General features: G+C 39.5%; 2 protein-coding genes across 8 annotated transcripts in view; one reads left to right on the forward strand and one right to left on the reverse strand.

Moving 5' to 3' along the window:
* Positions 1-1,765: 1,765 nt before the first annotated feature.
* The window catches only part of LOC135440596 (hormone receptor 4), a 49,439-nt gene continuing 26,371 nt past the window's right edge, over positions 1,766-24,833 (forward strand). For 2 of the 6 annotated variants that reach the window (XM_064699852.1, XM_064699850.1), the window contains exon 1: positions 4,184-4,480. The gene's annotated coding sequence lies outside the window, so the exon portion shown is untranslated. Of the gene's footprint in view, positions 2,074-4,183; positions 4,481-24,833 lie in introns of those variants that run through there. The other 4 variants (XM_064699851.1, XM_064699854.1, XM_064699855.1 and 1 more) reach the window with 4 other exon arrangements.
* LOC135440519 (homeobox protein AKR-like) lies at positions 20,323-21,539 on the reverse strand. 2 transcript variants are annotated; one of them, XM_064699733.1, is made up of 3 exons: positions 21,288-21,539; positions 20,757-21,223; positions 20,323-20,636 (listed from the first exon to the last, which is right to left on the reverse strand). In XM_064699733.1, the coding sequence occupies exons 1-3, from the start codon at positions 21,364-21,366 to the stop codon at positions 20,616-20,618; spliced, it is 567 nt and encodes a 188-aa protein (XP_064555803.1). In that variant the 5' UTR covers positions 21,367-21,539; the 3' UTR covers positions 20,323-20,615. The 2 variants fall into 2 exon arrangements, with proteins under 2 accessions (XP_064555803.1, XP_064555802.1); XM_064699732.1 differs by having other exon boundaries at positions 20,334-20,636; positions 20,703-21,223; positions 21,288-21,536.

Genomic DNA, 24,833 nt, shown 5'->3' on the forward strand with positions numbered 1-24,833 from the left:
TACTATTACTATTACTAAACTATTAAAGCATTAATTCATCGACACACCATCTTTTGAGTCGAGCCCCTGATTGGCTTATTTGGACAGCTCATCTATTGGGGACTGAAAAAGATGAACGAAAGTTCCATAAATCCGCGTGATTAATGTAGGTATTCGTATATGTATCGATTGAATTGTTCTACTTTTCGTTTGGTTTTACCTCCATTCCATTAACCTTTTTAGCACCGATTAAAGCTACGTTTTGGCTTATGTAAAAATTAATGTAAAAGAGCATGATTGACATACGGCCGCAGTCGTAACCATTTATTCTGGTCGCTTAATTTGCAGCGTTATTAATGAAATTCATGTCATTTATAGATTTAAGTAGCGATAAATTCTGAGTTTAGGTCAACTTCTTTCCAAGAAAGTGTTTCAAATAACAATATTTTGATCTAATCTAAACTTTCAGCAATGTGTATTTGAAGTTAAGCCTTGAATAGTAGAAACTTTTTACTCTCAATAAATATATAATATTTTATACAAGTGCATTGAGAGTGGAAAGCAAGCTGCCAATGGAGGTAAATGCAGTTTTATGCTTTATTTAGATTAAAAGATATTATATTAATAAACACAAAAAATAAAAATAGCGACCGATCGTTCCTATGGCAGCTTTATGATATAGATGTTGATAGGATTTTGCATATAAGTATATCGAGAGCATGGTGAAATTAATAAATCCCGAGTTGGTCAATATATCTTGATAAACAAAAAATTTGTTCATAAAAGTACTTAATTTTCGACCAATCCTTCCTATGCCAGCTGTATGATATAGTGGTCCGATCCAGCCGGTTCCGATCAATTGTAACTGCGTGCAACAGAAAGAAGGACGTATGCAAAGTCTCCTGACGATAGCTTTAAAACTGTGAGACTAGTTCGAATAGAAATAGACAAACAGACTGACGGACATGCCTATATCGACTCGGCTGTTGATACTGATCAAGAATATATGTATATACTTTTTGGGGTCGGAGATGTCTCCTTCCAGACGATACACATTTCGACATAAAATTATGATACCCTCTGCAAGGGTATAAAAATAGAAAAAGAATGCACCTTAATAAATTTAAGGACATATTCAGATTTATAAATATTTAAATATTTTGCTATTGCAGCGTTTTTGTATATGTACGCTATTTCCCAACTGCCACGCCGAGTAGCTGGAACTAGTGTGATCGCAGCTTAAGTCGCAATGCGCTTGTTCCACCGCCAGCTGCGGCAAAGCTTTGGCTTTATCACATGGGGGACGTGCGCGTTAGTCGGTGTTGTGCATTCGGCCAGAGCTGACGTGAACTCGCACTGCAGAGCTGAGAGACTAGACTAAACAGACGAATTGATCATTTGAAGATCTATACAGGTTGGCGCGCCAAGTAGAATTCGAATCGCCGAATAAACTTGCAGACTGTTTGGCGGAGCGTTTGAGTGACCCGCTGTCAAAGTGACCAAGTGTCAAAAGTGATTTTAAGAGTCTGTCGCAGAGTTGACAGCAAGTGAATTCGTTTCGCCGGTAGCCTATAAAAACGAGTGTATTCAATTCACGAATGCTAATTTGCGGGATCTCCTAATGGCCGTGTACCCTCATCATTGGCAATTTGATATTTGTTAAACGCTAGCAACAGTTATTTGTATAATTAATGGCCCAGTGTTAAATGTTGTTAATTTCTTGTTGATGACAACTTTTTTTTGGCACCGAAATACCTTTCATTTTTTTCGGTTTCAAATATTGTTTTTCTTCTTCTTCTTTTTTTTACGGTGAATTTTGAAACATTTTTGTTTTGTTTTTGTAACGCACACATGATTTATGATATACGACTCGAATAATGCAAATCGAATAATTTGCTGAAGCTGTGTGCACTTTTCGCTCAACCCCAAAAAGAATATTTTCTGTGTGCGTGTGTGACTGTGACTGTGTGTATCTGTGTGTGTTTTGGTTGTGATGTGTTGTTTTGGCGCTGGCCAAATAATAATTGAACACAACCTGTTTTAGATCTGCTATCCCAGACGGGCAGCCAAGCCGAATTCCAGCCACAGATTGAGGTAAGCTGATTAATTCTTCTCTAATTATAGCTTCAAGTCTAAGTATGTGTATGCTACATATCAGCGCAAATTTCGAACTTATTGATCTGCGAGATTGCCAGTCATAGTTTCTGTGCTATCGCCGATCTAATTTATGCCGGACTTGAGGCCAGTCTTGTACAAATGTGTCTCAGTGCTCCCAAGCGGTTAGTTTTCTGCAACGCTGCACAGTGCCCCCCAGAGGAAGCTCCGACCTCAACTTGGGCCAGACAATGCGAACAAAACGAACAAACAAGAACGGCTATCTTCGCAAGCCGAAGATTGAATACCCTTAGACCTCAACAGCTTTAAGTGAATTCTTAAGAAACCTATCGAAAATCTCTTTAAGTATTTGCTTAGTCACTTCGTGCTGACATTCCTATGAAAAACTGTATTATGTAGTTATTCGATATAATATAATCAAGATAATATAAGACAGACTGTATGATGTAGCTTTCCGATATAATATAATCGAGGCTTGTTCGCATATGTATATTTACTTTAGAGGCTCCACAGCATTGAATTGCAACGTAATACCTTCTGGAAGAGTATAACGCTAAGCAAAGAAAATCACTTCCGCGCCAGTTGCACTGAACCGCAACAATCAAGGCGATCCACGCGACCATCGATGCTCACCGGTGGCCACTTGGGCTGTCAACTCGTCGCTGACCTTGCCCCACACAAATGGCTGGTGGCAGGTGGCATAGCAAATTTACGAGTTGGTATTTCGCTATGCTCCCAATGGGGCGATTTGGACAGGAAGAGCATTAAATGCTTGAGAATCGGCGGCACGTTTATTATGATTCTTTATTCGTGCTTGATATGGATATCACTACAAATGTGGCATTGAATCAAGTTTTTCGAGAAATATATTCAGTAGAAATGCTTATAATTAAGCTTTATTTTATTTGAAGGGCAGAAATTGGGACAAATGTGCATAAACACTTTATATATAAAACAAGAAATCGTAAGTTCTTGAATACATTTAACCTCTAATTGAGTCTGCACCTCAGCATATTTCAAAATTTGTTTGATAACATTTTTGCGAAAAACATTTTAGAACAATACTTCTACTATAATTATTATTTTTGTTGTAATTAGTATAGCATATAGTAAGAAAATATTAAAATTGTATTTAAAACAGGGCCTTTGGCTATACCTAGCCTGTGTTTCGAACCTTAATCCTTATTATACATTCGAGGACTGGAAAAATGTAATAGGGGTGCACTTTTTATTTCTATTGTCAAATTCTAAAATTTAAATTTTATTGTCAGCGCTTAAATGTTTTCTATATTTTCACTTGTCGTACATAATATGATGGTATATATAAGATCAAGTTATAGTGTAAAAGAAAAAGTAAACTTGTTTCAGGACCTTTTCATCTCGCTATTATCATAAGGTTTCTGACGACTTAGATTATTGATATTGTAGGAAAGCGTTGTCTCCATATGCGAAAAATGGGTACCCATTAGAGATGCAAATTTTGTTAATACGTGGATACATCCAAAACAGTATTTTACAATATCTTTGATCTCTTATTGTAAAATGCAAAAAGAAGATTAATAATACTTGCAGCCAGTCATGTAGATATGTATAACAACATAAATATGTTGCATGGTTAGTGATATATCCTAAAACACATTCGTTTAGATAACACTAATTTAGATAAAACTAACTTGTTTGCCAATGTTTTGTTATTTCCTTTATGCCTAGTTTTTACACATGAGTTAAAAGAAAAAACGAAATACTGATCAAATTGAACAAGTCCCGAGCGGAACAGTTGCTAGGTTTGGCTAAAAGCTAAACGCTACCCTTTGACCCGACCCAGTTCCGCATGTCGCCCCAGTGCAGAACCATTCAGACTAGTTCCAGTTCCCGTTCCAGTTTCAGTTTGTTTCCAAATGCCTTAGGCCTACACGCGACGCACGCTGCTTGACGCCCACTTTCGTTTCGTTTCGATTCGCTTCGTTTCGTTTACCTGCTGCCGCGTTTCGTTTCCATTTTGCTGCCGTCGCGACTCGCAACGCAGCGCAGTGCAGAGCCCGCAGCGTGCCGCTCGCGCAGTTGTCTGCTGGCAGTCCAGTAGCAGTAGACAGTAGACAGTAGACAATAGACAGTAGCCGTAGCCGTAGCTGTGTAGCTGTAGCCTTGCGATCAGCTTTTTATGGTTATGCACTCGCGTTTGGCGGGTTCTTTTGAAAACGATTCAACGATCGAACTTGGCACGCGCTGCCTTTCATTTTGGTTTTATGTGAGTTCGGTGCGTGTTTCTTATTACAAATTATAATAAGTACATATATATATTGTTTATTTATTTATTTTTGTTGTGTGCATCAAGTGAAGTGAAACAGTGGGCAGCTATTAACGACGAGCACAACAACTGCAAAAGGTATCTTGTCATATGCATATTAATAAACACGACCTGAAATTGGGCATTTGTATGTGCAATGCGCCATCCACGTGAAAGTACTGAATGCTTCACGTTTTGTGTTTGCACAATTCCATTGATCAAATTAATTAAAGCAAACATATAAATCTTTACTGCCAATATCTACATACATATCTAGCTTTTAGTTTCTGAGAATGATATAATACGAAAGTGCATTCGTTTTCCTGGTGGGTGTTACGAAATACTCTGAAAGTGATTTTTACTCTAACTATGTTATGTTTGTGTTTTGTGAGAATCCCATTCGTGGAAGAAAGGGGAATATGTTTCCTGATCCTATGTTCTTTTAGCTAACGGTGCACAATATTAAGCGTCTTCATCTGTCTAAATCTATCTTTTATTCTGTAACTTAATAGATCGTCTTTTCTTCTCAAGATTCTTAAAAAAATGTGTGTATTTAAAATATTAGCTCTGCAAAGGGTATGAAAGTTTCGAGCCTTTGTAAATTACTTTCCTCTTGATTTTTTTTGGTTGTGTGTACAATGTTGCGTTCAGTGCATGATGTTGTTGTTGTTGTTGCTGCTGCTGTTGTCGCTGGCTTACTTTGGCAGCTTTCTTGCATAATAAACAAGATCAGCACACAATGTGCAACATTAGGCCAATGTTGGTACGTGGACACTGGCATCGGGTACACGACAACGGGCGCTAAACTGCTAAGAAAACAAAAACAAAAAACAACAACAAATGGGTGACCAAAAGCCAAAACAACAACAACAACAACGACGACAACAATAACAACAATAGCAACAACAACATTGACTGCTTTTGCTCTCGTTTCCAGTACGCTGCTCTCAGCTGCGTGCGGCACATGGACAACTCGGATATGGCAGCGCTCCATGTGGCATGCTGCACGGTTGCCAATTGCCAGTTGCCAATTGCCAGTTGGCCTGGACAAAATTGCCCAAATCTCAAGAGCAGCGCATGCCGCGTTCGTTGTGAACCTACTGCCAAAATAAAAAAATAAAAAAAGCAAAAAGACAACAAAAAAAAAAAAACAGAAATAAACAAACCAAAAATCGCCAGTCGCAGCGCTTAATGCTAAACCGTTACTATAGCGGCAACTGCAACTGCAACTGTAACTGTAACAGTAACAGTAAATGTAACTGTAACTGTGTCGCTCCAGCTCCAGCCCCGCAGTTGCTCCATTTTAGCAGTCGCTGCAATAAACGATGGGGCAGTCTCTCTTGCTCTTTGCCACACAATTTGAGTACAGGCTATATAAATATGTATGTACATTCATATGTATGCATATGTATGCATGTATGTGGATACATATGTAAGCATATGTACACATACAAATATGTTTTACAGTGGATGTCCAGTGTGGTACAGTTAAACTAGAGGACGAGGACTTTCGACAAAATTGAACATAAAATATGCTCTGATAGCCACAAGAATGTGGCAGTTATATATGTATATACATATATACATATACTAGCTATATACTAAATACAGCTTATATATATATATATATGTATACTAGCGGGTATAATCCGGCCTTGCCCGTGGCACGTACATATGTTATAAAATCAATGTTCTCAAACAAATTTGAAATGATTTTGAAACTGATCGGACGGTAAACAAATAACTTTCATACAAACGTTTTCCGCCAATTTTTCACTGTTGCGAGTGGAATTTCCCAAATCGCTGAAAAACGTATTTATTACATTCTTATGTAGAGCTTTAAAAAAAAGTTTGAAGCAAATCGGATACAATTTAAAACTTCGCACAAAAAAGTTTGGATTCTGCGAAAAGTGGGAAACACGTATCAAATGATTTTTCTTATAGATCTTTGGAAACGAATTTAAGCGCGAAACGTCACCCACCAAATCTTTGACCTCCATTTCCACCAAGGAGGAACGGATTTTCCTAAAAGTGTGAAACACCCCTCAAATGAATTTGAACAAAGATCTTTGAAAATAAGTTTGAGGCCGATCGGATGGTAAACAAAAAAGTTTCATATAAACGTTTTTCGCGATTTTTCCACACTTGCGGGTGGAATTTCCCGAAACCCCGTCTTAACGTGCACCTACATCACATAAGGTAACTACAGTGAGTCAGCTTCCTAGGTCTTACGGTTTGGGCTGTGCGTTGATCACCAATCAGTCAGTCAGTCAGTGAGTCAGTCAGTCAGTCAGGACAAACAGTTTTATATATAGAGATATATAGTATATTGAGTTGGTTATTCCAGACAAAGATAAATATGACGAGCATTAAGTTTTATATTTTATGTATGTACCTATATGGCTTCTGTTTAAGCTGTCAGTTTCTTGTGTTTCTTAGGCACATTTTTAAAAGAGTTGTAAAAAGTTTAAAATATGTCTTACACATTTCATAAGACAAAACAAGTCCATTAAAATAAAGTGTCCGAAAAAAGTTAAAATATGTGGTTTAAATAGTTTTGTAGAGATAAAGTAATAAATATATTAGAGTAAATGAGGACTGATGTAAAGACAAAGAGAGAGAAATAACCCAAATCGTAGGAATTTTATTTGATGCAGAGACGGAGAGCGAGAGAGAGAAAGTGATTGCTTAAGCACAGATGGAACTTCAGACTGTTTTTTAGCTTTAATTCCAATTAGAATCTTTTAAGCATTGGCGTTCTTTATTTAAGGCTATTTTGTTTTTAGCCTAAGAGTCATTAGAAGTTGATTTGAAACTGTTCCGTTCCAAGAACGAGTTTAATTGGGCTTAAAAACATATCAAAGCTAAGACTTGAAATAATAATTTCATAATTGAACCAAGCAAAACCGTCCATATCGTATTTCTCCAAATAAGTATTCGATACGATTGTGCAGATATTCCCATATAAAATTCTTCGTTTAATGCAGTCCACATTAAAGTAGTTCTACTGTACATACAAACATACGTACATACGTACGTATATATTCGGCTACATCGAACATCGCAGTCGATAATCTGCTGCAGCTGAGCGGCGGCGGCAGCAGAAGTGCGGCCACTGCGGCAACAATTTGAGCTGCAAAGTGCACATTATTTGCTGGTACAGTAAATGCGGACGCGTGGCACGAGTCGAGACCCATAATTGCCACACTGGCCAGGCCGCAGCCCCAGACGAGCGAGCGGAGGGTAAGCGGGGCTGGGAATGGGGCAACTGCAACAGCAAATGGAGCCGAGCAGCCGAGCAGCCGACAAAAGAAAAAGTTCCATCAATGCGACATTTGGCGACTTCGTGCCCAGCGATCTGCATTGTTTGGCAAATTTGCAAACTGTATTTTTGCATTTGTTTGCTGTTTTTGTTGTTTTTGTTGTTGATGTTGTTGATGTTGTTGTTGTTGTTTGCTGTTGTTGTTGTCAGGGGCTGCCCGGCGACAGCTTCTTGTAATTATATGAGTTTTAGCAATGGCCATGCAAAATGTTTATCTTTGTACTTTGCGTTCGCCTTCTGCCAGCTTCCAGTGTGAAAAATGGCAAATGACAAGCCACAAACACTAGACTCGAGACTGCAGACTGCAGACTGCAGACTGCAGACTGCAGACTGGAGACTACGGACAGCAGGCAGAAGGCAAGAGGATTGAGGCATGAGGCATGAGGCATGCGGCATGAGATATAAGCCATGAGGCATGAGACGTGCCATGAAATGCTTCGCTGTGGCCTGTCAGGGACTTGGACTCGAATAACTTTGGACTGCCAAGACGCCCACATATCTGCATATACATATATGTGCTCATATGCGAGTGCTGCTGCCAGACCGATGACAAAGTGCCACAAAACAAAACAAAAAAAAAACAGCAGACAGTGGCACAGATTGCGGCATGCAACAGAAAAAGTCTGACAGCTGATTAGGCAACTAAAACCATTATTTGATGATCTTGAAAGTGACTAGAAATTGAGAAGTTCTTGATAGCTTCAAGTAAATGCTCAAAGATTTGTAACTTGTTTGGTCTTAAAGAGAGCTAGAGAGAGAGCTGGGGATAGAGAGGGAGAGCGAGATGGGGAGAGAGGCTTTTACTCACAAAAAGCTGCTAATTAATTAGGAAAACGAATTGTGGCAACCGGACCACCTGGCGTATGAGTAATATGTTTAGAAAAAAAAAACATTTATATGAATCGAACATTTTGCGCAAATATAACAAATATTTTTTACCTAATCTGCAGTAACTTTCATTTTCAAATAACAAGAAATACTTAAATGAAGGCAATTTGTTTCACATTTTTTTGTTGCTTAAATTATATAACTAATTTAATGTATATTTCTTTTTATCTTTTGTTTTATAGCCTCTTTTGTTGAACGTTGAATAAACATTTAACTTAACAAATCTTAATAGCCGTATTTATAACAATATGCTAATTTGTGAGAATATTTGTACTCTATTCATAAATTGGAAGAGGGAATACTGTTTCTGTGTGTCGTCTCAGCTATTCAAGTAAAAAATATTAATGCCACGTCCACTTCGATAAGTCACAAAGAGCCGTATTGTCATTGTCTCCCAGGACTAATTGGCTACTATTCCCATTATTAATTTTAAGTTCTTGAAACTGAATATATGCAAGGGCTCTTTAGAATATCATACATTATAGAGGGTATCTTATAGTCGGCCACGCTCACATGTCAGGGATTATGCTTTGGCACAATAAGCGCACCCTTTTTTAGTCGTTTTTTTATATTCTGAGAACTTGTGAACGATCAAGACACACCTCTTAACTGGATACAGGGTATATGCTAGTTGCACACTCTAGCCAGTAGCTTGTTGACATCACCAATTTCTGCTTAGAATATCAATTGCAAGACAATTAAATAAGGTCGTTTAGCTTTTTATTTCATATAACAATTACAAATAATTTCTATTTTTAAAATAATCGCATGCGAACTCATTGAACAAAATATTGCATGTGAGATTTGCTGAGCAAATCGAAGAGGTGAAACCCTACATGGTGTCGACCGATCGGGCTAGATACTAGCGAGTGCTGTGGGCGTCCGATCAAAGGTGCCGAATGCAATTGATGAGTTTTGCATTCGATTTCGGATTTGATAAACATTTCCAGAGTTAAATATGTAGTAAATGACGTTGACTTCATAAGTACATATATGGGCCGAGCTGTGGGCTCGTGAATTCAATTAGATATAAATACTTGGCAATAAGCAACTTTGGTAGTTGCAGCCATGATTGAGCCTTGCCAAGTATTTCGTTGTGGCAACAGCCAGTCAAGCGCGTCACATACTGTTTATCAATAGTTCGGCTTGTGCAACTGCAACTTGGTTTAGAGTGTTTGCGAGTTGCTGTGGCGAGTGTTGAGTGGCGAGTTCGAGTGGCGAGTTGCTAGTAGCTTGTTGCTAGTACTTGCCCCGAAAACCTTCTCCCGGCCTCGATGAGTCAACAGTGCACGGCCGTTGGCAAATGTGGAGCAGCAATGTTTTCTGTCTATGTGCAACGCCCACAGGGTGTGGACGCTGTCGTTAATGTTGGCCATGCCTTGTTACACACACAAACACACACACACATGGACAATCGGCAAACAATTAGCTCTGATTTGCTGTGGCAGGTTTTCATTTACATTTGACGATGACATGAGCAACAGGCGGCAGCAGCACCAACGAGAGCAAATCATGACACTGCTCAAGGTACAATGTCAAGACCTCGCGCCACATACGAATACAAATGCGAATCGGAGTCGGAGTCGGACTCGCAGTTGCAGTTGCAGTCGCAGTGGCACCACAGGCCGATGCCGCCTGTGGTGCCAAGGAATGCGATGAGAGAATTCCCCATGCGACAATTCTCAAGAACACACAGCGCAAGGCAATCGTAGTGTTGCCACAATTCGGGGCATGTTACCGAACCGCTATGATTGTCTCATTGCCTCATTGCCTCATTGTCTCATTGACTCATTGATTCATTGAATCATTGATTCATTTGCGGCACTTTCAAATTGCAGACACAGTTGGACACGCTCTATTTGCTGTCGGTGCTTCTTGGACAAGCAACTTGCCAAGCTGCCAACTTGGCTGCCAGCTGCCGCCCCGATGGCCATTGACCAAGTTAAGTAGTTGGCTTTGAGTGCGTGAGTGCTCAAAGAGTGGCGCGCTTCAAAGCAAAGCCACCAGCAAGTGGCTCTAAGGTGCGATCGAATGATTTTGCTGGATGTTCAAGCAAATAAACTCGTGTGAAAACTGGATTTATTCAATCCTTCAATCGGGAACCATTTGACCACAACGGATGCGCATTAAGCAAGGTGACAAAGTTGGGCAAATAGGTTTCTGTAGGGGAAGCGCACTAAAGCAACCAAGGAGGACAACTTGATGTTCTTAAGGGAATATTAAAGACCCACATATGCTTAGCTAAATATTAGAACCTAAAAACCCACATTTTTTTAGGGTCATAAATATAAATAACTTAAAAGACACTATATCAGAAATAGTTTCAAACAATTTTGAGATTCAACTTTAAAAATGTTTAACGGCGTTCAATTTTAGCCAGAAAAATATTGAATAAATATTTGTTATGACTTGGCTATTGCTTCAACTTTCAATTCCACCTAATTTTGGAATTGACCAGACTTCAAGTCCAAAAAAATGTTGTAGTTGGTTTGGTTCCTGAAGCTGCTGTTCCAACTACTGAAACCCAGCATATGTTTCAAACCTTAGTATGTCACAAATATTCAAAATTTGAAATCTATTTTAAATTCACAATTGCCCGTTGCACTAAGAATTATTGCAAAATGTGCATATTTTCATATAAAAGATGCGGGCTACATTTGAACGTTTCTCCAAATTGGAATCCACCAATTAGGGCTAGATTAAAGTTTTATTTTAATTATTGGTTGGGGTCAACTTTATTTATGCGTTGTTGCTGAGTCTCCCTCAAAAGTTTTTTATATTGAACCAAATCCTATTTATTCACAATGCTTCGGTTTGGCAGTCTTCTGGATAACAGGCTTGCTGTTAGGTTCGGTTCATGGTAAAAAAAAATTGGAATTCCGGACTTCGGTTCAAAATCAGCTTGCAGCCATTCATTTTCACCTATTTTCCGCCATTTGCAGTGAATATAATCCAGGTAATTCGAGAATTGCTTTCTAAACAGCTTTCTTTTTCAAAGCAGGGCTGAAATGCAATTTGTTATTCTTTAGAAAGCATTTTTCAAAATACCAATAAGAAAAAAGGTTTAAGGTTACTTTTAAAAATGTATCTTACTAGTTGCAGATTGAAGCAGTTTTCTATAATTACTTGTATCTAAAATCCATATTTATGTTATGTTAGATATTTTTTAAATAAAATATTATTGCTAGAGGGAAATTTTAAGAATATGAAATATGAATATGAATATCATAGATTTCGGAGCTTGTAAGCATGAATCTTCAAAATTAGAGAGACAAAGTAAATTTTGGTTTTTAACCAAAAAGAAACTTAAAGTCAAATGGAACGAATTGTTAAAATGGGGTCGCTTTTTTGAGCATTCGATCGGGTTCAAAGGTCGCGATTCATGCTTTAGGTTTGGCTTTCAGCACCTCCAGCTGATCCTGGCCAGATGCTCTGTTGCTGCCCCGACCCGAGAACCTAACGGCGGGGCTTTCACTTTCAAACGTTGTTTGTCTTATCTGACAGTTGTATCTGCAATCGCTTTGTGAGTGGCCAGTTGACGCCTTTCGTGAACCCGAGCCTGACCTCTTGTACCTGCTGTCCCTGCCCCCCTAATCGTCCATCGGCTGCAGTTCCATTCCAATTTGATTGCCTGCAACGCTCTTGTTTATAGATGAATTGATTGCGATTGATAAGGTTTCGTTTCGTTTCGTTTAGTTTCTGTAGGTTTTTGGTTTGTTTTAGTTTCTGCTCGAGCTGGTTTAGTTTGTATTTTGTTTTGTGTGTTTTCGATTCAATTTCGAATTAAATGCGGGAAAGCAAATAAAATCGAAATCAAAATGGCGCAATGACATTTAAATTGGCTACGAATTTGCGGCTAGAAGTGAGGCAAAGCCGCGGCCGCCCTACAAACATGCCCCATTGTTGCCTGTGGTTGTTTCTATTTGTTTATAAAACAAAAGCAACAACAACAAACAGCAACAACAACTGGCTGCTAACAATAAAAAGCCAACAGGCCAAGCGACTTGACAAAATGAAATGCGCTCAAATTAAAGTGTTTTTTTTTTATTATTTCGTTATTGCTTCAAATTTTAAGGCGGCTTTTTTTGGTGTTTGGTGTTTTTTGTTGTTGGTGTTGTTGTTGTTGCTGTTGTTGCTGTTGCAGTTGCCATTGTTGCTGGCGCCCTACTGTAACGAGCCACAATAATTACAACTATAAAAATTATGACTGTTGATCTAATTATGGCTTTGACTGTGTCTCGCGGCAACCTTGGCACCGATTTACGTCTCTATTTTAGCTTATTTTCCTTTTCATATTTTCGGACCTCTTTTGGCTGTTTCAAAAATCGACAGAGCTTTCTCTGCGCCGCACATTCTAAGCCGTAATGCCGCGCCCCATACTGTGCCTGTACTGCCAGTGGCAAGTCGCAGCACCTCCAATTAACGTTAATCAACGAGTGCAACTGCAACTGCAAATCCAACTGCAACAACACCCACCCGAATTTGTTTCGTCGTTGTTATTGTTTTTGTTGTAGTTGTTGTTGTTGAACTTTATGTCTTAGCCAAAGCAAGTCTCAGTTAATCCCAGAAAAACAAAAATTGTTGCTGACATAGCAAAATATTTGAGATAGCAAATAATTATCTCCAGGCCAAAGATATTTACCAGCAGCTGCTTTGGTTTTGTTGTTGTTTTTCTTGTTGTTAATATTTGGGTGTTTAGTATGTGTGCAGTTTAGTTTTTATCGTTGCACGAGCCGTTAAATAAAAGTAAAAGTTTCTGTTTTGCGCATTTGTGCAATTTGACGCCGATAAAACGAAAGACTTAAGAAACGAACTTTAGCATTATTGCGCCCAGCCAAGACAAAATGTAAATAAACTCGTATAAACACACACACACACACACACTCACACACAGAGAGACATGTCAGCGTATTAGGCACAGTCAGCGCCAAGATATTTTGGGGTTGGGGTGTGGCTGGGTGCCGACTGGCGGGGGTTGCATCTAGATTGGCTATGGCCTGAAAGCTTTAGGCGCTCCATAGCCCCAAAATGACTCCATTAAGTCAGTCGTTGGATTTCGCTTTATGGCTGTATGCTAATTGCCTGCTGATGAATTGCAGCATTGTGTGCCCAAGCTATAGGGTAGCGTGGGGCATATCAGTTTTGTTAACGTTTGCGATGACCAGGAATTGAGAAATAGATTTAATTTGAACAAATTCTAATTTAAAGCAAATATTTATAAAAGCATAACGCTCGTAATGTTCAGTGCGCAGTTAATTTTAAAAAATATATATATATTTTTTTTAAATATGTATTTGGCTTAATAAATATGAAATTGTGTTTACCCAAGAATACAATTTGATCGAAATGCTATAAATGAAATTATCGGCAAATAAGAATTTATATGATGTCACTTTTAATGCAAATAATTTGTTTGCTTTCAAGGTGAGAAGAAAGAAGAATTGCTTTCATAAATTAATTAAATTTTGATTAGACACAGGTTTAATCGTACTTTGCCTGAAAATGGGCTTTGTACTGTGTAAATGTTTGTTTTTTGGTGAAAATTAATTGTTCATTTCTATTCGAGGTCCTTTAAAGACACAATACTTATCTCTTTAGCTCACTCACCATAAAGATTGTGGCAACACTTTTTGTTCGATTTCTAGAGGGTTTCTTAAAGAGAACAATGAGAGAGTATGTTCCTTGCCAAAAAACCGATCCACTTTGTAAGACATATTTTTGTAGATACGAATATAAATATACCTGTATTTCTATATGTATGCATGGAATAGCTTTGCTTGGCTTTGTTTCCATACTTACTTGTATGTAAATTTCGTGGGCGCGACTTTGTAATTGGTAGCCGCACAAAAGCGCTGATACGCAGATACAATATATCCATATATAGGTATATCGGTGTGAATATATATGGATGTAAATATTCAGTGGTATTCATGAATGTTGACAATGTCGTTTGCTGCCGCGACGGCCCTTTCACACAATTTGGAGCTCGCAGTCGAATTCGAATTGACAATCGCTTCGATTAGCTGCATTATGGATTGCTATGCGAACTTGCTTCCAACTCTTTAGATATGGCCTATACGAAACGAATACTCGACCACATTTTTGCGGTTAGGCTGTCAAATTCGTTGCACTCATTAGGCCAATTCAATTGGCCGCTTGGCTTTTTGGTCGCCAGTCGAAACAAGTCATAATTGTGTTGTTAAGGCCGCGGGTAATTCGATATGATATATATCCACACACACACAGACACACACACAGGCACAGAGAGACACACACATTCATTTGAAAAACCAGACTAGACACTCGAACCGCATGGAAATTAATCACTTCCCTTTACTAGAATTTGCATGTTGGTTTTTCGGGTTTTCAGTCAGTTTTCGAATTCAGTTTTCTGTTTTTATTTTTTTTTCGTTTTTCTGTATCAATTAAAACCCAATTATGTTCGTAGGCATGTCTTGGAAAATATGCAACCAGATAATGGCTATCCGGCCATAACGGGTTTCACACACATCCAAGGTTGCCCCGACTCCAGCTGCAGCCCCAACATCCACTCCGATTCCGATTCCGACTCCAATTCCGATTCCGATCAAGTAAGTGTCAGCGCACCCCGTTGTCAGCCAATCAGCATAACACTCAGCGGGTAGCCGTCGACAGCTAAAAATTATTGAAATTTATTGAAGTCCATGAACGGAACCGATCGGAACCTTCGTAATGTGCACTGCAATACGGCGCACAGACCTGTGAATTATCAGGCTGTGGGTTCTTTTGAGATTTAATTGAAATGGTAGCAATTGCCTATTTCTTTCTATTCTTCCAATTTCCTATATCTGCCAATTGTCTATATCTTCCATTTCTTTGGTAATCAGTTCCAAGGAAACACGCTGCGTATCTTCTTTCTCATAGGTATAGACTTGGGCTGTGTGTTAAATCTATTTAGCGACATTTGAGTTGAATATATAGTTCATATAAAGTGTTTTCTTCAGCACATTTTTCACATTCTGAGCGCTGTAATTCTCAACTTGTTCTAGCGCAGAGTCCGAGGAGTAATTCCAGTATTTGATATGATTCCTTCTTGTTGTTGTATCTTCCTTTCTCATTTTAATAATAATATACTCTTCTATCGACCTGTCCGTAAATTGTCTTAACACACAGTTTTAAAGTGCCCGCTTCAGAATAACAGTTCTAGAGGCTCAATCTGCCTTCATTTGTTTATTGGATGCTTTAATATATTGTGCTTTAAGTATTCGGTTTTCTAGGGGCAATTTGTTTGCCTTATGCAATTGTTTAATTTGATCCTCAAATTACAAAAAACAATCAGCGGCCGAATTATGCCACACAACTTTGTCAATGATGCAACATCACGTATGTGTGTGTGTGTGTGTATCTCTTTTGTTCGCTTTCCATCATATGCTTAAATTTTTGCTCGTATTATTGGGAATTTATCTGCGCATTTGGATCTCCGCTTGTTGCGGGGCGTGGCGCACATTTCGCTTTGGGCCAAACAATTTGAGATTACAATTATGTTAACATTATTTAATTTATTTTCGATCGCAGCAAATGAGGAAATCGTTTATTGAAATTGCAAAAGCCTATGAACATTGCGAGTATCTATGAAAAGTATCTTTTCGATTTGGCAGGTGCCGAATAACTCAAAATGTTAAGAGAGGCGATTGTCAGTTAAAAAGCAAGCAAAATTAATATTTACAATTGTAATAATAATGAAATAATCGCATATTTTGTGATACAACGCAACCAATGTTAACATTTATCTGGCTCATATATAATGAGTTTAAATTTATCGCAAAATTTTTCTGGCTATAATGAATTTAAATTTATCGTTAAAATTATTTGAATTTACACTCGAGCTGCTTTGACGATGACAAACAAATCAAGTAGTAACAGGTTGCTTATAGGTAAGATTGCACGATTATCAAATACCCTGTAGTCTCTCAGACCGATAGACAAAAGGAGAGAGAGAGAGCGAGAAATTCGTGCTGTCAATACTGATCAAAGATAACTATAGGGTATCCTATATTTTACAAACTGATTATAATCTGTGTTATCCAAATGATGATGTATCAATATATATCAAACATATCCAATCGACTTTCTGATACTAGGAATTTGTGTGATTGTCTTATGGGCACATACTCTATCTATTTGATATTGTCTTTTGGTAGTGCAGTACAATGAATATAACCTTCAACATAATGGATAAGAATGGTTAGATACATTGTTATGAAGTTTGTGCACGGATAATGTAATGCAATTAGGGAAAGGAACTGAAGCTGATGTGAGCAAACTGATAGATTGGCAACTTATCAGTTGACCCTCGTGCAACTAATTCTAATTCAAGTGTTGTCGCTTTTGAACCCGCCTTGTTTCGGCATATTGGCAGCCGGCCAAGTCCCTGCCAGCTTGTAAGCCGTGTGTCGTGCCCGTGTCCAAGTCCGTGCCGTGTCTGTGTCCATGTCAATCGCTTGTTGCCGTTGTGGCAGCCACACGCGGTGGTCCCATCGATCGGTTCGTTCGAACACATTGTCAGTGTCACATATGTCAGCTGGATAAGATCGGAATAGATCAGCAACTATTTAAGCTGCCACTGCACTTGTATCTCCAGCTGTAGCTGTATCTGTATCCGTATCTCTAGCTGTATCTGTATCTGTTGCTGCAATAAACTTGTCATAAGCTCGGGCAGCGTCTGATTGATTTCAAATGCACGTTTCTGGCTTAATAATCGAGTCAAAAATAACAGCTTGTGCTCTCAATTGCAAAATTGCAAACTGTCATTGCATACATGTGTTCTGGGTATCGGTATCTGAATCTGTATCTGTAACTGTGGCAGCAATTGTATCTGTATCTGTATCTGTATTTTTCGGCTTAATTTATGAGCTTCCTGTGCAATCAATTGTATTTCCAAGTATTTCGCATTTTGTGGCATTCTAACGATCCATAAAAGCGCTCGCAGCCGCATCGATGCTGCCATTGATCGCATCCTGTTGCCCCCTGCCTCCGTTGGCCAGATCAGATCAGATTCATTGGCCGTCTCATGTTTATGACATTTGTCACGCTTCTTGGCCAATTTCGTCTGGGCGCCAATTGGCTGCTCAAATATAGACGTCTGTGGCATTCTCAAGCTACCCAAAGACTCGTCCCCCGTGGGGGACTGATAGACAGGCCAAGCCAGCATCTGTGTTCAGGTCTTGTATGGCACTCCAACGTGTTTCGTAGCGCAATTATTGCTAATCAACGCTGTTTATGGGGCAGGTGGGGCAGGCGAGGCACGCAGCATAAGCTTTAATTGTAGCTCAGACAAATTATAATTACAATTAAGAGCGATAAGTGAACGCTTTGGACCTAAATTGGCAATGAAATGGGCTTTTAATATCATTTGGCTGAGATTGTGACTGTTTTCCAGCTTGTGAGAAGCTTCAGATCGTAAAAGAGTCGCCTATTTTAACATTTTTAATTTTATAAAATTTTAATTACATTATATCAGCATGCACAGCGCAATTATGGGGGTTCCATTTGTAGGCTGATTTTCGGCTATGTCTCAGAATACCAGCTATTATCTTATAGTTATTGTTTAATAGAAGAAGGAGCTATTGTATAGCCTCTTGATACAATTAAAGCTAAATTTCTCTCCGAGCGTACAGGTAAAATCCAGTGAGGAAACCTAACCTTGATTCTATAAAACTTAATTAAATCAAATCTAGCTTCTTTATTTTATTTGTTTCATTTAATCTTCTAAATTTAAATTTAACAATATCGAACAAGTAAGGGTGCTGCAGTCGAGAGTTCCTTGCTAGGGTATACCCTCTCCTTCGCGCCTAGCTTTTGTAGCGCCCTCTATGAAGGATATGCTTCTTCTTCTCTTAAACTTTTGTTCCAAAGCGCAAGGCAATACCTGCAAAAAGTTGAATATTTGTAATATGTGTATGCTACCTCGGAGATATATCTGGTCTGAAAACCGATATGTATCGATAATAATGTAATGGAGGGAACTTTCGAGAGGGCGAGACAGTCAGACGGGCGATGTCCGGATTAGAGAACATTCATATTGTGCATACTTTATGGAGTGGGAGATGAATCCTTATGATAGTTACGGGACTTTGAACAAAACCATTATACCCCTTTTCAATGAGTACAGGGTATAAAAAATGAAAGGAAGAAGCAAACTAAGACACTGAGAGACTGTTTGGGCCATGTCAAGAGTTGGCTCAGATTCTTTCTCTTTTGCACCTGGCGAGCATGCGAAAGACCAAAACATTGCATTTGACTCTTGGCCAATTTGGTCTTTGTTGTTAACTGTTAGCACGTCCCACACGCACTTCGGGCCAATACACGCACACACACAGACGCACTCGCATAGACATGATCATTATGCAGATTTATGACTTCAACACTTGCAACTGATAGCGGCCATGTACACAGTCCGCCTACCCGGCTACGCGGCTATCCGTCTGCCCGTCTACCCCCCCCCCCCCCTTCCAGCCCATTTGCGGCTCAGTCCCTGCAGAGCTCCCCACTTCAGAGCCGCGTAACAAAGCTGTTTGTTTATGAGGCGCTTGCATTGAATTATGGCACGACATTAGCAACAATTTAGCAGGCAGACATGTCGCCAGCTTCAATAATCATTAACAACGACACTTGGACGCTGCTTGTTGGTGCTGACTGTGCCACATGCTCATGCATACGCATGTGTTTAGTTATGTATGTGCGCTGGCATGTGCAGATACATATGTATCTGCATGTATTTGTGTATGGTATATGTATCTAGGCCTTTTAGCCGCTGCTCTGGCCCGGCTTGGGCCAAGTGGGCGTCTCAAATTGGCTTAATTAATCATTTTGTCGTTATAATCAACTTTAATTAAATTCAATTTCAAGTCCTACAGCAACTAAAGCAACATATTGATCGACTTCGACAGCCCCGAGTGCCCCGGCTATGCGTCTGGCCGGTTAGAAAAAAAAAATGGTTATTAAACTATTACGAAATGCTGTGCAATGCGAACGATCGCCCGCCCCGCACCTCCCGGCACCAGCCAGGTGTTAAGTGTTCTAATTGCGGCTGACCGTTGCCTTATAGCGTGCTGATAACTATGTTCGATTTTGATGTAGTCCTCGACTCGTTTAATGGCATGCATTGTCGCCCGACTTGCAAATGAGGAAACCGAAACCCAAACTAAACTCAAAACAAAGCGCTCAATAATCTCGATCTGCATATGGTATACTATATGGCGTATGCCCAGATGCCCCCTACCCTCACTTGCCGGGAGCTGTGGTATGTATCGGTGGGGGGGCGTATCGGCTGGTCAGCAAAACGTTTGTTTAAACGTTGTTTAATCACCGGTTGCAAGTTGCAAGCTACTTGCAGTGCACAGTGGTACAAGGCTTATTTGCCTAGCATTCGGTTCGCCATTTTGCCAAAAGTGCGTTAGAACTATTGCGTCCTGGGCGTTCAATTTTTTGACAGTTGCTCAAATCGAATTGTTCTTTCTAAAAATGGGATATATTATTATTATCATAAGACCTCAAACCGGGGCACTGGTTCGAATCGTGAACCGACCCAGTCAATAAGTTCATTGAGCTTGTAACCATGCTTTATACAAATACGTTTATTTTATAAATATTCCAAACTATGTGTTTTCATTTAGTGTACTCGTATATTTTCATAGTTCTAATATGGTTGCTTTGTTTGTGTGTTTGCGTGTTTTCCATTTCTCCTTATTAGGCCAAGGAGCATTGCTCCCAAGACAATCAGATTGATTTATTTTTATAGAGTATATCAACTTTTTGCTGAACAGTTGATAAATAAACAATTTTACTACGCGCTTCATGCTTATATTCTTAATGGCAAATATGAGCTTTTGTTATTGGTAAATATTATTCTAAAATTTAACTGTGGAGAATACCGACGGTTGTGTGAACTTTTTAAGTCTCTTTATGTACCAAATATTTGCCATTTTCTTTAGTTCTTGTAAGATTCACAATGTTTAACCTAAGGTCTGGCGATTATTTATGGACCTAAGGACTATTGTCAATATCCTGCGTAGTAAAAAGAAGAAGGAAAATAAGCGAAAGTCTCCAAAGCGGCGAGGGCTGAGGACGTACCAGATCAGAGTCTGGAGAGCCTGTACCAAGATCCATTGCATTATTTATATTTACATTCATGGGCTGCATATAGTTGGGAATGGACTTCTTGGAACGTCGCGAGATGGTAAAATGTGATGGGTTGTTCCCATCCCGACGTATCATGCCGGGCAGAATGCGGCGGCGCGCATTGATGAACCAGTTGTTAACTTGCTGCACCAAGATGTTTCCCTTGTGGGCAAGAATCCGCTTCTCCACCTCACTGGGATACGCGTTATAGCGATGCTCGTATAGCCAGCTCTTGAGGATCTTCACCGCGTGCGGCGGCAGATTGCCGCGACGTGTGGGATGCTCCTCCTCCAGCATAATATCCATATGGTTTCGTATTTCTTTATTGTCAGTGCAGGCCCTGTTTTGTCCAGACAACAGATGAGCGGTCTGATTTGGCATTTGGGCGATCGGATGTGCAGTTTCACTGTCGTCCAGCTCCGAAAGGACTTGACCATTTTCAGCACTTGGCTCTTTGTCGAAGCGGTCGCTACCTGAAGTTTGAGTATATTCATGACACCCTCTACTACTGTCGAGCTGACTTGGACTGGAACTTACCGGCTCTTTCCATTCGCTTTGCATACTCAAGAATTCTCTGCCGCACATCGGCGGTCAAGACTATTTCGTTGGTCGACATTATATCCGAAGTAAATAGATGGTGGGTAATGGTAATGCACAGAATACTTTCTGGATTGCCCGGAAACAAATAACAAGCGAATCGAAAACGAAACAGAGAAAATCTTTGCGTTTACAGCACAAGCTTCGATAATGAAGTGAAAATTTGACCGGATGGCAAATCTGATTTTATGAATTCAAAGCCTACTGAGAAACTGGGACTCAGTTTATTGTTAGCCTGTCATTTGAAAGTCAGAAAAGCAGCTAAGAAAACCTGAAAGCCGCAACTCTCTCGCTCTCTCTCTTTCTGTCTCTCTCTCTCTCTATGTATTACGATTCCAATTAGAATTCCAATGGCAATGTGCTCAATCGCAGCCAACTTAACGCAGATGAAACAGCCCTGCTTAATCGATAGGTTCTGGTAAAAATCGATTGATTGAAGAACGGTTTATTCATAAAGAAAATTACATTCAAGTTCGAATTTTTGAATTGAATGGGGTTTTCTGTTTTCGAATTAATAAGAATTTAAATATTTTGTAAAAGTAAACATGATTTCCTCGTATTTAGACGGTTCTGTGAATAAGAATTTCGGCTAGAGTATATAGTTATTTTTAAAGTCAAATTGAAAAACCAATTACGTTTTTTTATTTGAATAGTTGGTCAGGTTCGATGGGTTTTTTGTCAATGTGCACACTGGTGCGTGTGCTTCTTTTGCATGGCAGTTGCTTGTGTGCTTAAACTTCAATGTGGGCCTGTTACCACATTCAACTGCAATTAACTGCCATGATATATGACCAATCCCAGACGGAGGCACTGCCTCGGCCGCGATCTCGTTCCCAGTGACAGTCGCAGTCGCAGTCGCAGTCGGAGTTCGGGTAAGACCATGTTACCGTGTTTCTGTTTTAGTTGTCTTTATCGCCGTTTCACCGCTGGTTTATTGCACTTTTGGCAGCTAATATTTATTAGCCATAATTAACGGGTCTGCTCTGGCTGTTCTGGCCAAACTGGGCCCCCGACTCCACTGCCCATTAGCCCAGCAGCTGCTCAGAGATCAGAGAGCAGCGGACATTTGGGCACGGCTTCCGGGCAGTTGTTTTAATTGCCTCGCTCTAAATCGAAAGTACACACATATGTACGTATGGTACATATAGGGAGGGAATTGTCTCGAACGGGTAGCCCAGCAAATCTTGACTAAATGTCAAAAGCTTGTAGCAGGATTTGCTCGCATTAGATCTACAAATACTCGCGGTCTTAATTGTATGACCGTGGTGCCATAATTATATACGTTTATGTCCAACATATAAAATGCAAACTCATCTTTCACCCGCTGCCATTCAAATCAAAATTGAATCCAAACTTGAATCTTAGAGTGTGTTTTTTTATTTCTATTTTTATTTTTATTTTTATTTTTGAATTTGGCTTTGTGAAAAGCAGCGCGGAAATTATGACGCGTTTTTCTTTGGCAATGAACGAGAAGGCAAAGTGAATGTCTAAAACTTATCAAAAGGCAAACTGCAGTTGTTTTTCTTGTTGTTGTTGTTGTTGTTGTTGTTATTGTTATTGCTGTTGTTATAACAGTAGCACGTCTGTGGCAGGTGGCCAGGCAGCCTGTTCAGCTTCAGCTCCAGCTTCAGCTCCAGCTCCAGCTCCAGCTCGAGCCTCAGCCTAACTTTGTTGGCCTGGCCGGAAGCGTTAACAAATTTGCACAGAGATCGTTTTGGTTAGCCAAACACCAAATGGCGCCTCGGCACGCGCATCATCATCATTCACATCATCAGCATTTAATCATCATTATGATCACACTCACCATCCCCATCATCATCGTCATCATCATCATCGGCCTTATCTTTATCTGCAACAAATTCATTTTCATTTGCGGCTGCCGCTTTTCGCTCTTCGCTCGTTCGTGTTGCCGTTGTTCGCTTTTCAATTACAGCTGCCAAAATAAAAAGGCGCAGTTTTTGCCGATGTTCAATTCCAATTGGAATGCCCCTTGAAAATATATAATAAACAAAACTAAAATCTGAATGAACCAGAATTTAAGAGTTCATTTTTGAGCGTTTACTGAGCAAAATTTGTACTTGTACTTGAAATACCTCCACATATAAGTATAAGCAAGTAAGAGTGTTGGGGAATGTCCGGCTATGAGATACCCTGAACACCTATCTTTACAGACATTCAAGCTTTATTCTCTACGCTACGTCGGTGCCTATAGTCCGATCTCTGTGAAACATTTAGGGCATAAATGTGGCAACCAAATATGTCTACTATGTACGCAATCGGAAGGCTCATCCTTTGAAAATTAATTTATTTCGAACTATCCAAAAATGAAATTTCTTAAATCTATATAATCTATACGAGAACCTACATACCAAATGTCATGAATCTCACTCTTATAACCTACGTGCTATGCTTAAAAAAAGTCTTAAAATAAATTTGAATCTATATTTTGTAAATGGGTCGAGGTTTCGATTAAATTTATACAATTATTTTGCTTATAGAAAATGAGAATATATATTTCGAATTTCAGGTCTTTTGTTCCAGAGATCGACAGACAGACGGACATAGCGAAGCCGATTCAGCTCGTCGTCCTGATCAAGTATATATGTATATACCTTTTCGGGGGGATTGGATTTGGGATAGATAATGAAAAGTTGTAGTTACTATCATAAGGCAGTTGAAACATTTAACGCGTTCTCTAGGATTATTAGATAACTTGTATCGAGTTCTGAATTCCGTAATATACAAAAGGCAGACGAAGACGCTTCTTCTCGCTTCAGCCCACACTATGGTGCTTATTCTTAAGTAGCTGCTGAGTTCAGCGCTATTAAATATTCGGAATAACAAGATGGCGTATAAAAATGTTTTTTAAAGAAAGCCAAGGATATTCTATTAAGAAAAAAAGAAAAGAAAAGGTTGTTTCATATGGGGATCTGGGGGAAATTTGATGGTTCTCGGTATATCGTAGCTACAATAAAACGCAGCCGAGTCAGTATCAAACAGATCAAAACTCGAGAGAGTAAGAAATGTTGTTCTGCATTTATTGTGTTTTCCAGCTGTTGTTGGCGGGTTAACAAAGGGCCCCCCTGCACTTGTCATAGCCAATAAATGGCTTCAATTTGTCTGGCAACTCGTTAAGCGCTCGAAATCGAATGCAGATCGGAATTGGAATTCGAGTCTGCGTCGAGTTTGTAATTCACAATGAGAGTCGACAAATTGCTAGCAATTTATTGTGCAATCGTCGCATTACGAATTCCGAATTCCGTATTCCGTGTTCCGATTTCGATTCCATTTGTCTGCAGCTGACGATGGTTCTCACAATTGCCCCAATCGAGTGCAATGGCTGTGCAATTAAAGCGATTTAATTATAGTACTCGAAATGGCGCCGATGCCGAGTGCGGTGGGGCTGGGACTGGGCCTGGGCCTGGGCCTGGCTGCCATTTGGCCGCTTGGCCATTTGCTCAATGGCCAATGCAATAAAATTGCAGT

Source organism: Drosophila montana, unplaced genomic scaffold, assembly GCF_035044405.1.
Source record: "Drosophila montana isolate Dmon_TW-CO22-7 unplaced genomic scaffold, ASM3504440v1 contig_1624_1, whole genome shotgun sequence".
Lineage (NCBI taxonomy): Eukaryota > Metazoa > Arthropoda > Insecta > Diptera > Drosophilidae > Drosophila > Drosophila montana.

What these genes read in the sequence shown, in the direction of transcription:
- LOC135440519 (XM_064699732.1), bottom strand. Translation starts at nt 21,366, where the DNA reads ATGTCGACCAACGAAATAGTCTTGACCGCCGATGTGCGGCAGAGAATT. An exon ending in AAAGCGAATGGAAAGAGCCG is followed by an intron (nt 21,224 to 21,287) that starts GTAAGTTCCAGT and finishes CTCAAACTTCAG; the next exon opens with GTAGCGACCGCTTCGACAAA. An exon ending in GCTCTCCAGACTCTGATCTG is followed by an intron (nt 20,637 to 20,702) that starts GTACGTCCTCAG and finishes TTTACTACGCAG; the next exon opens with GATATTGACAATAGTCCTTA.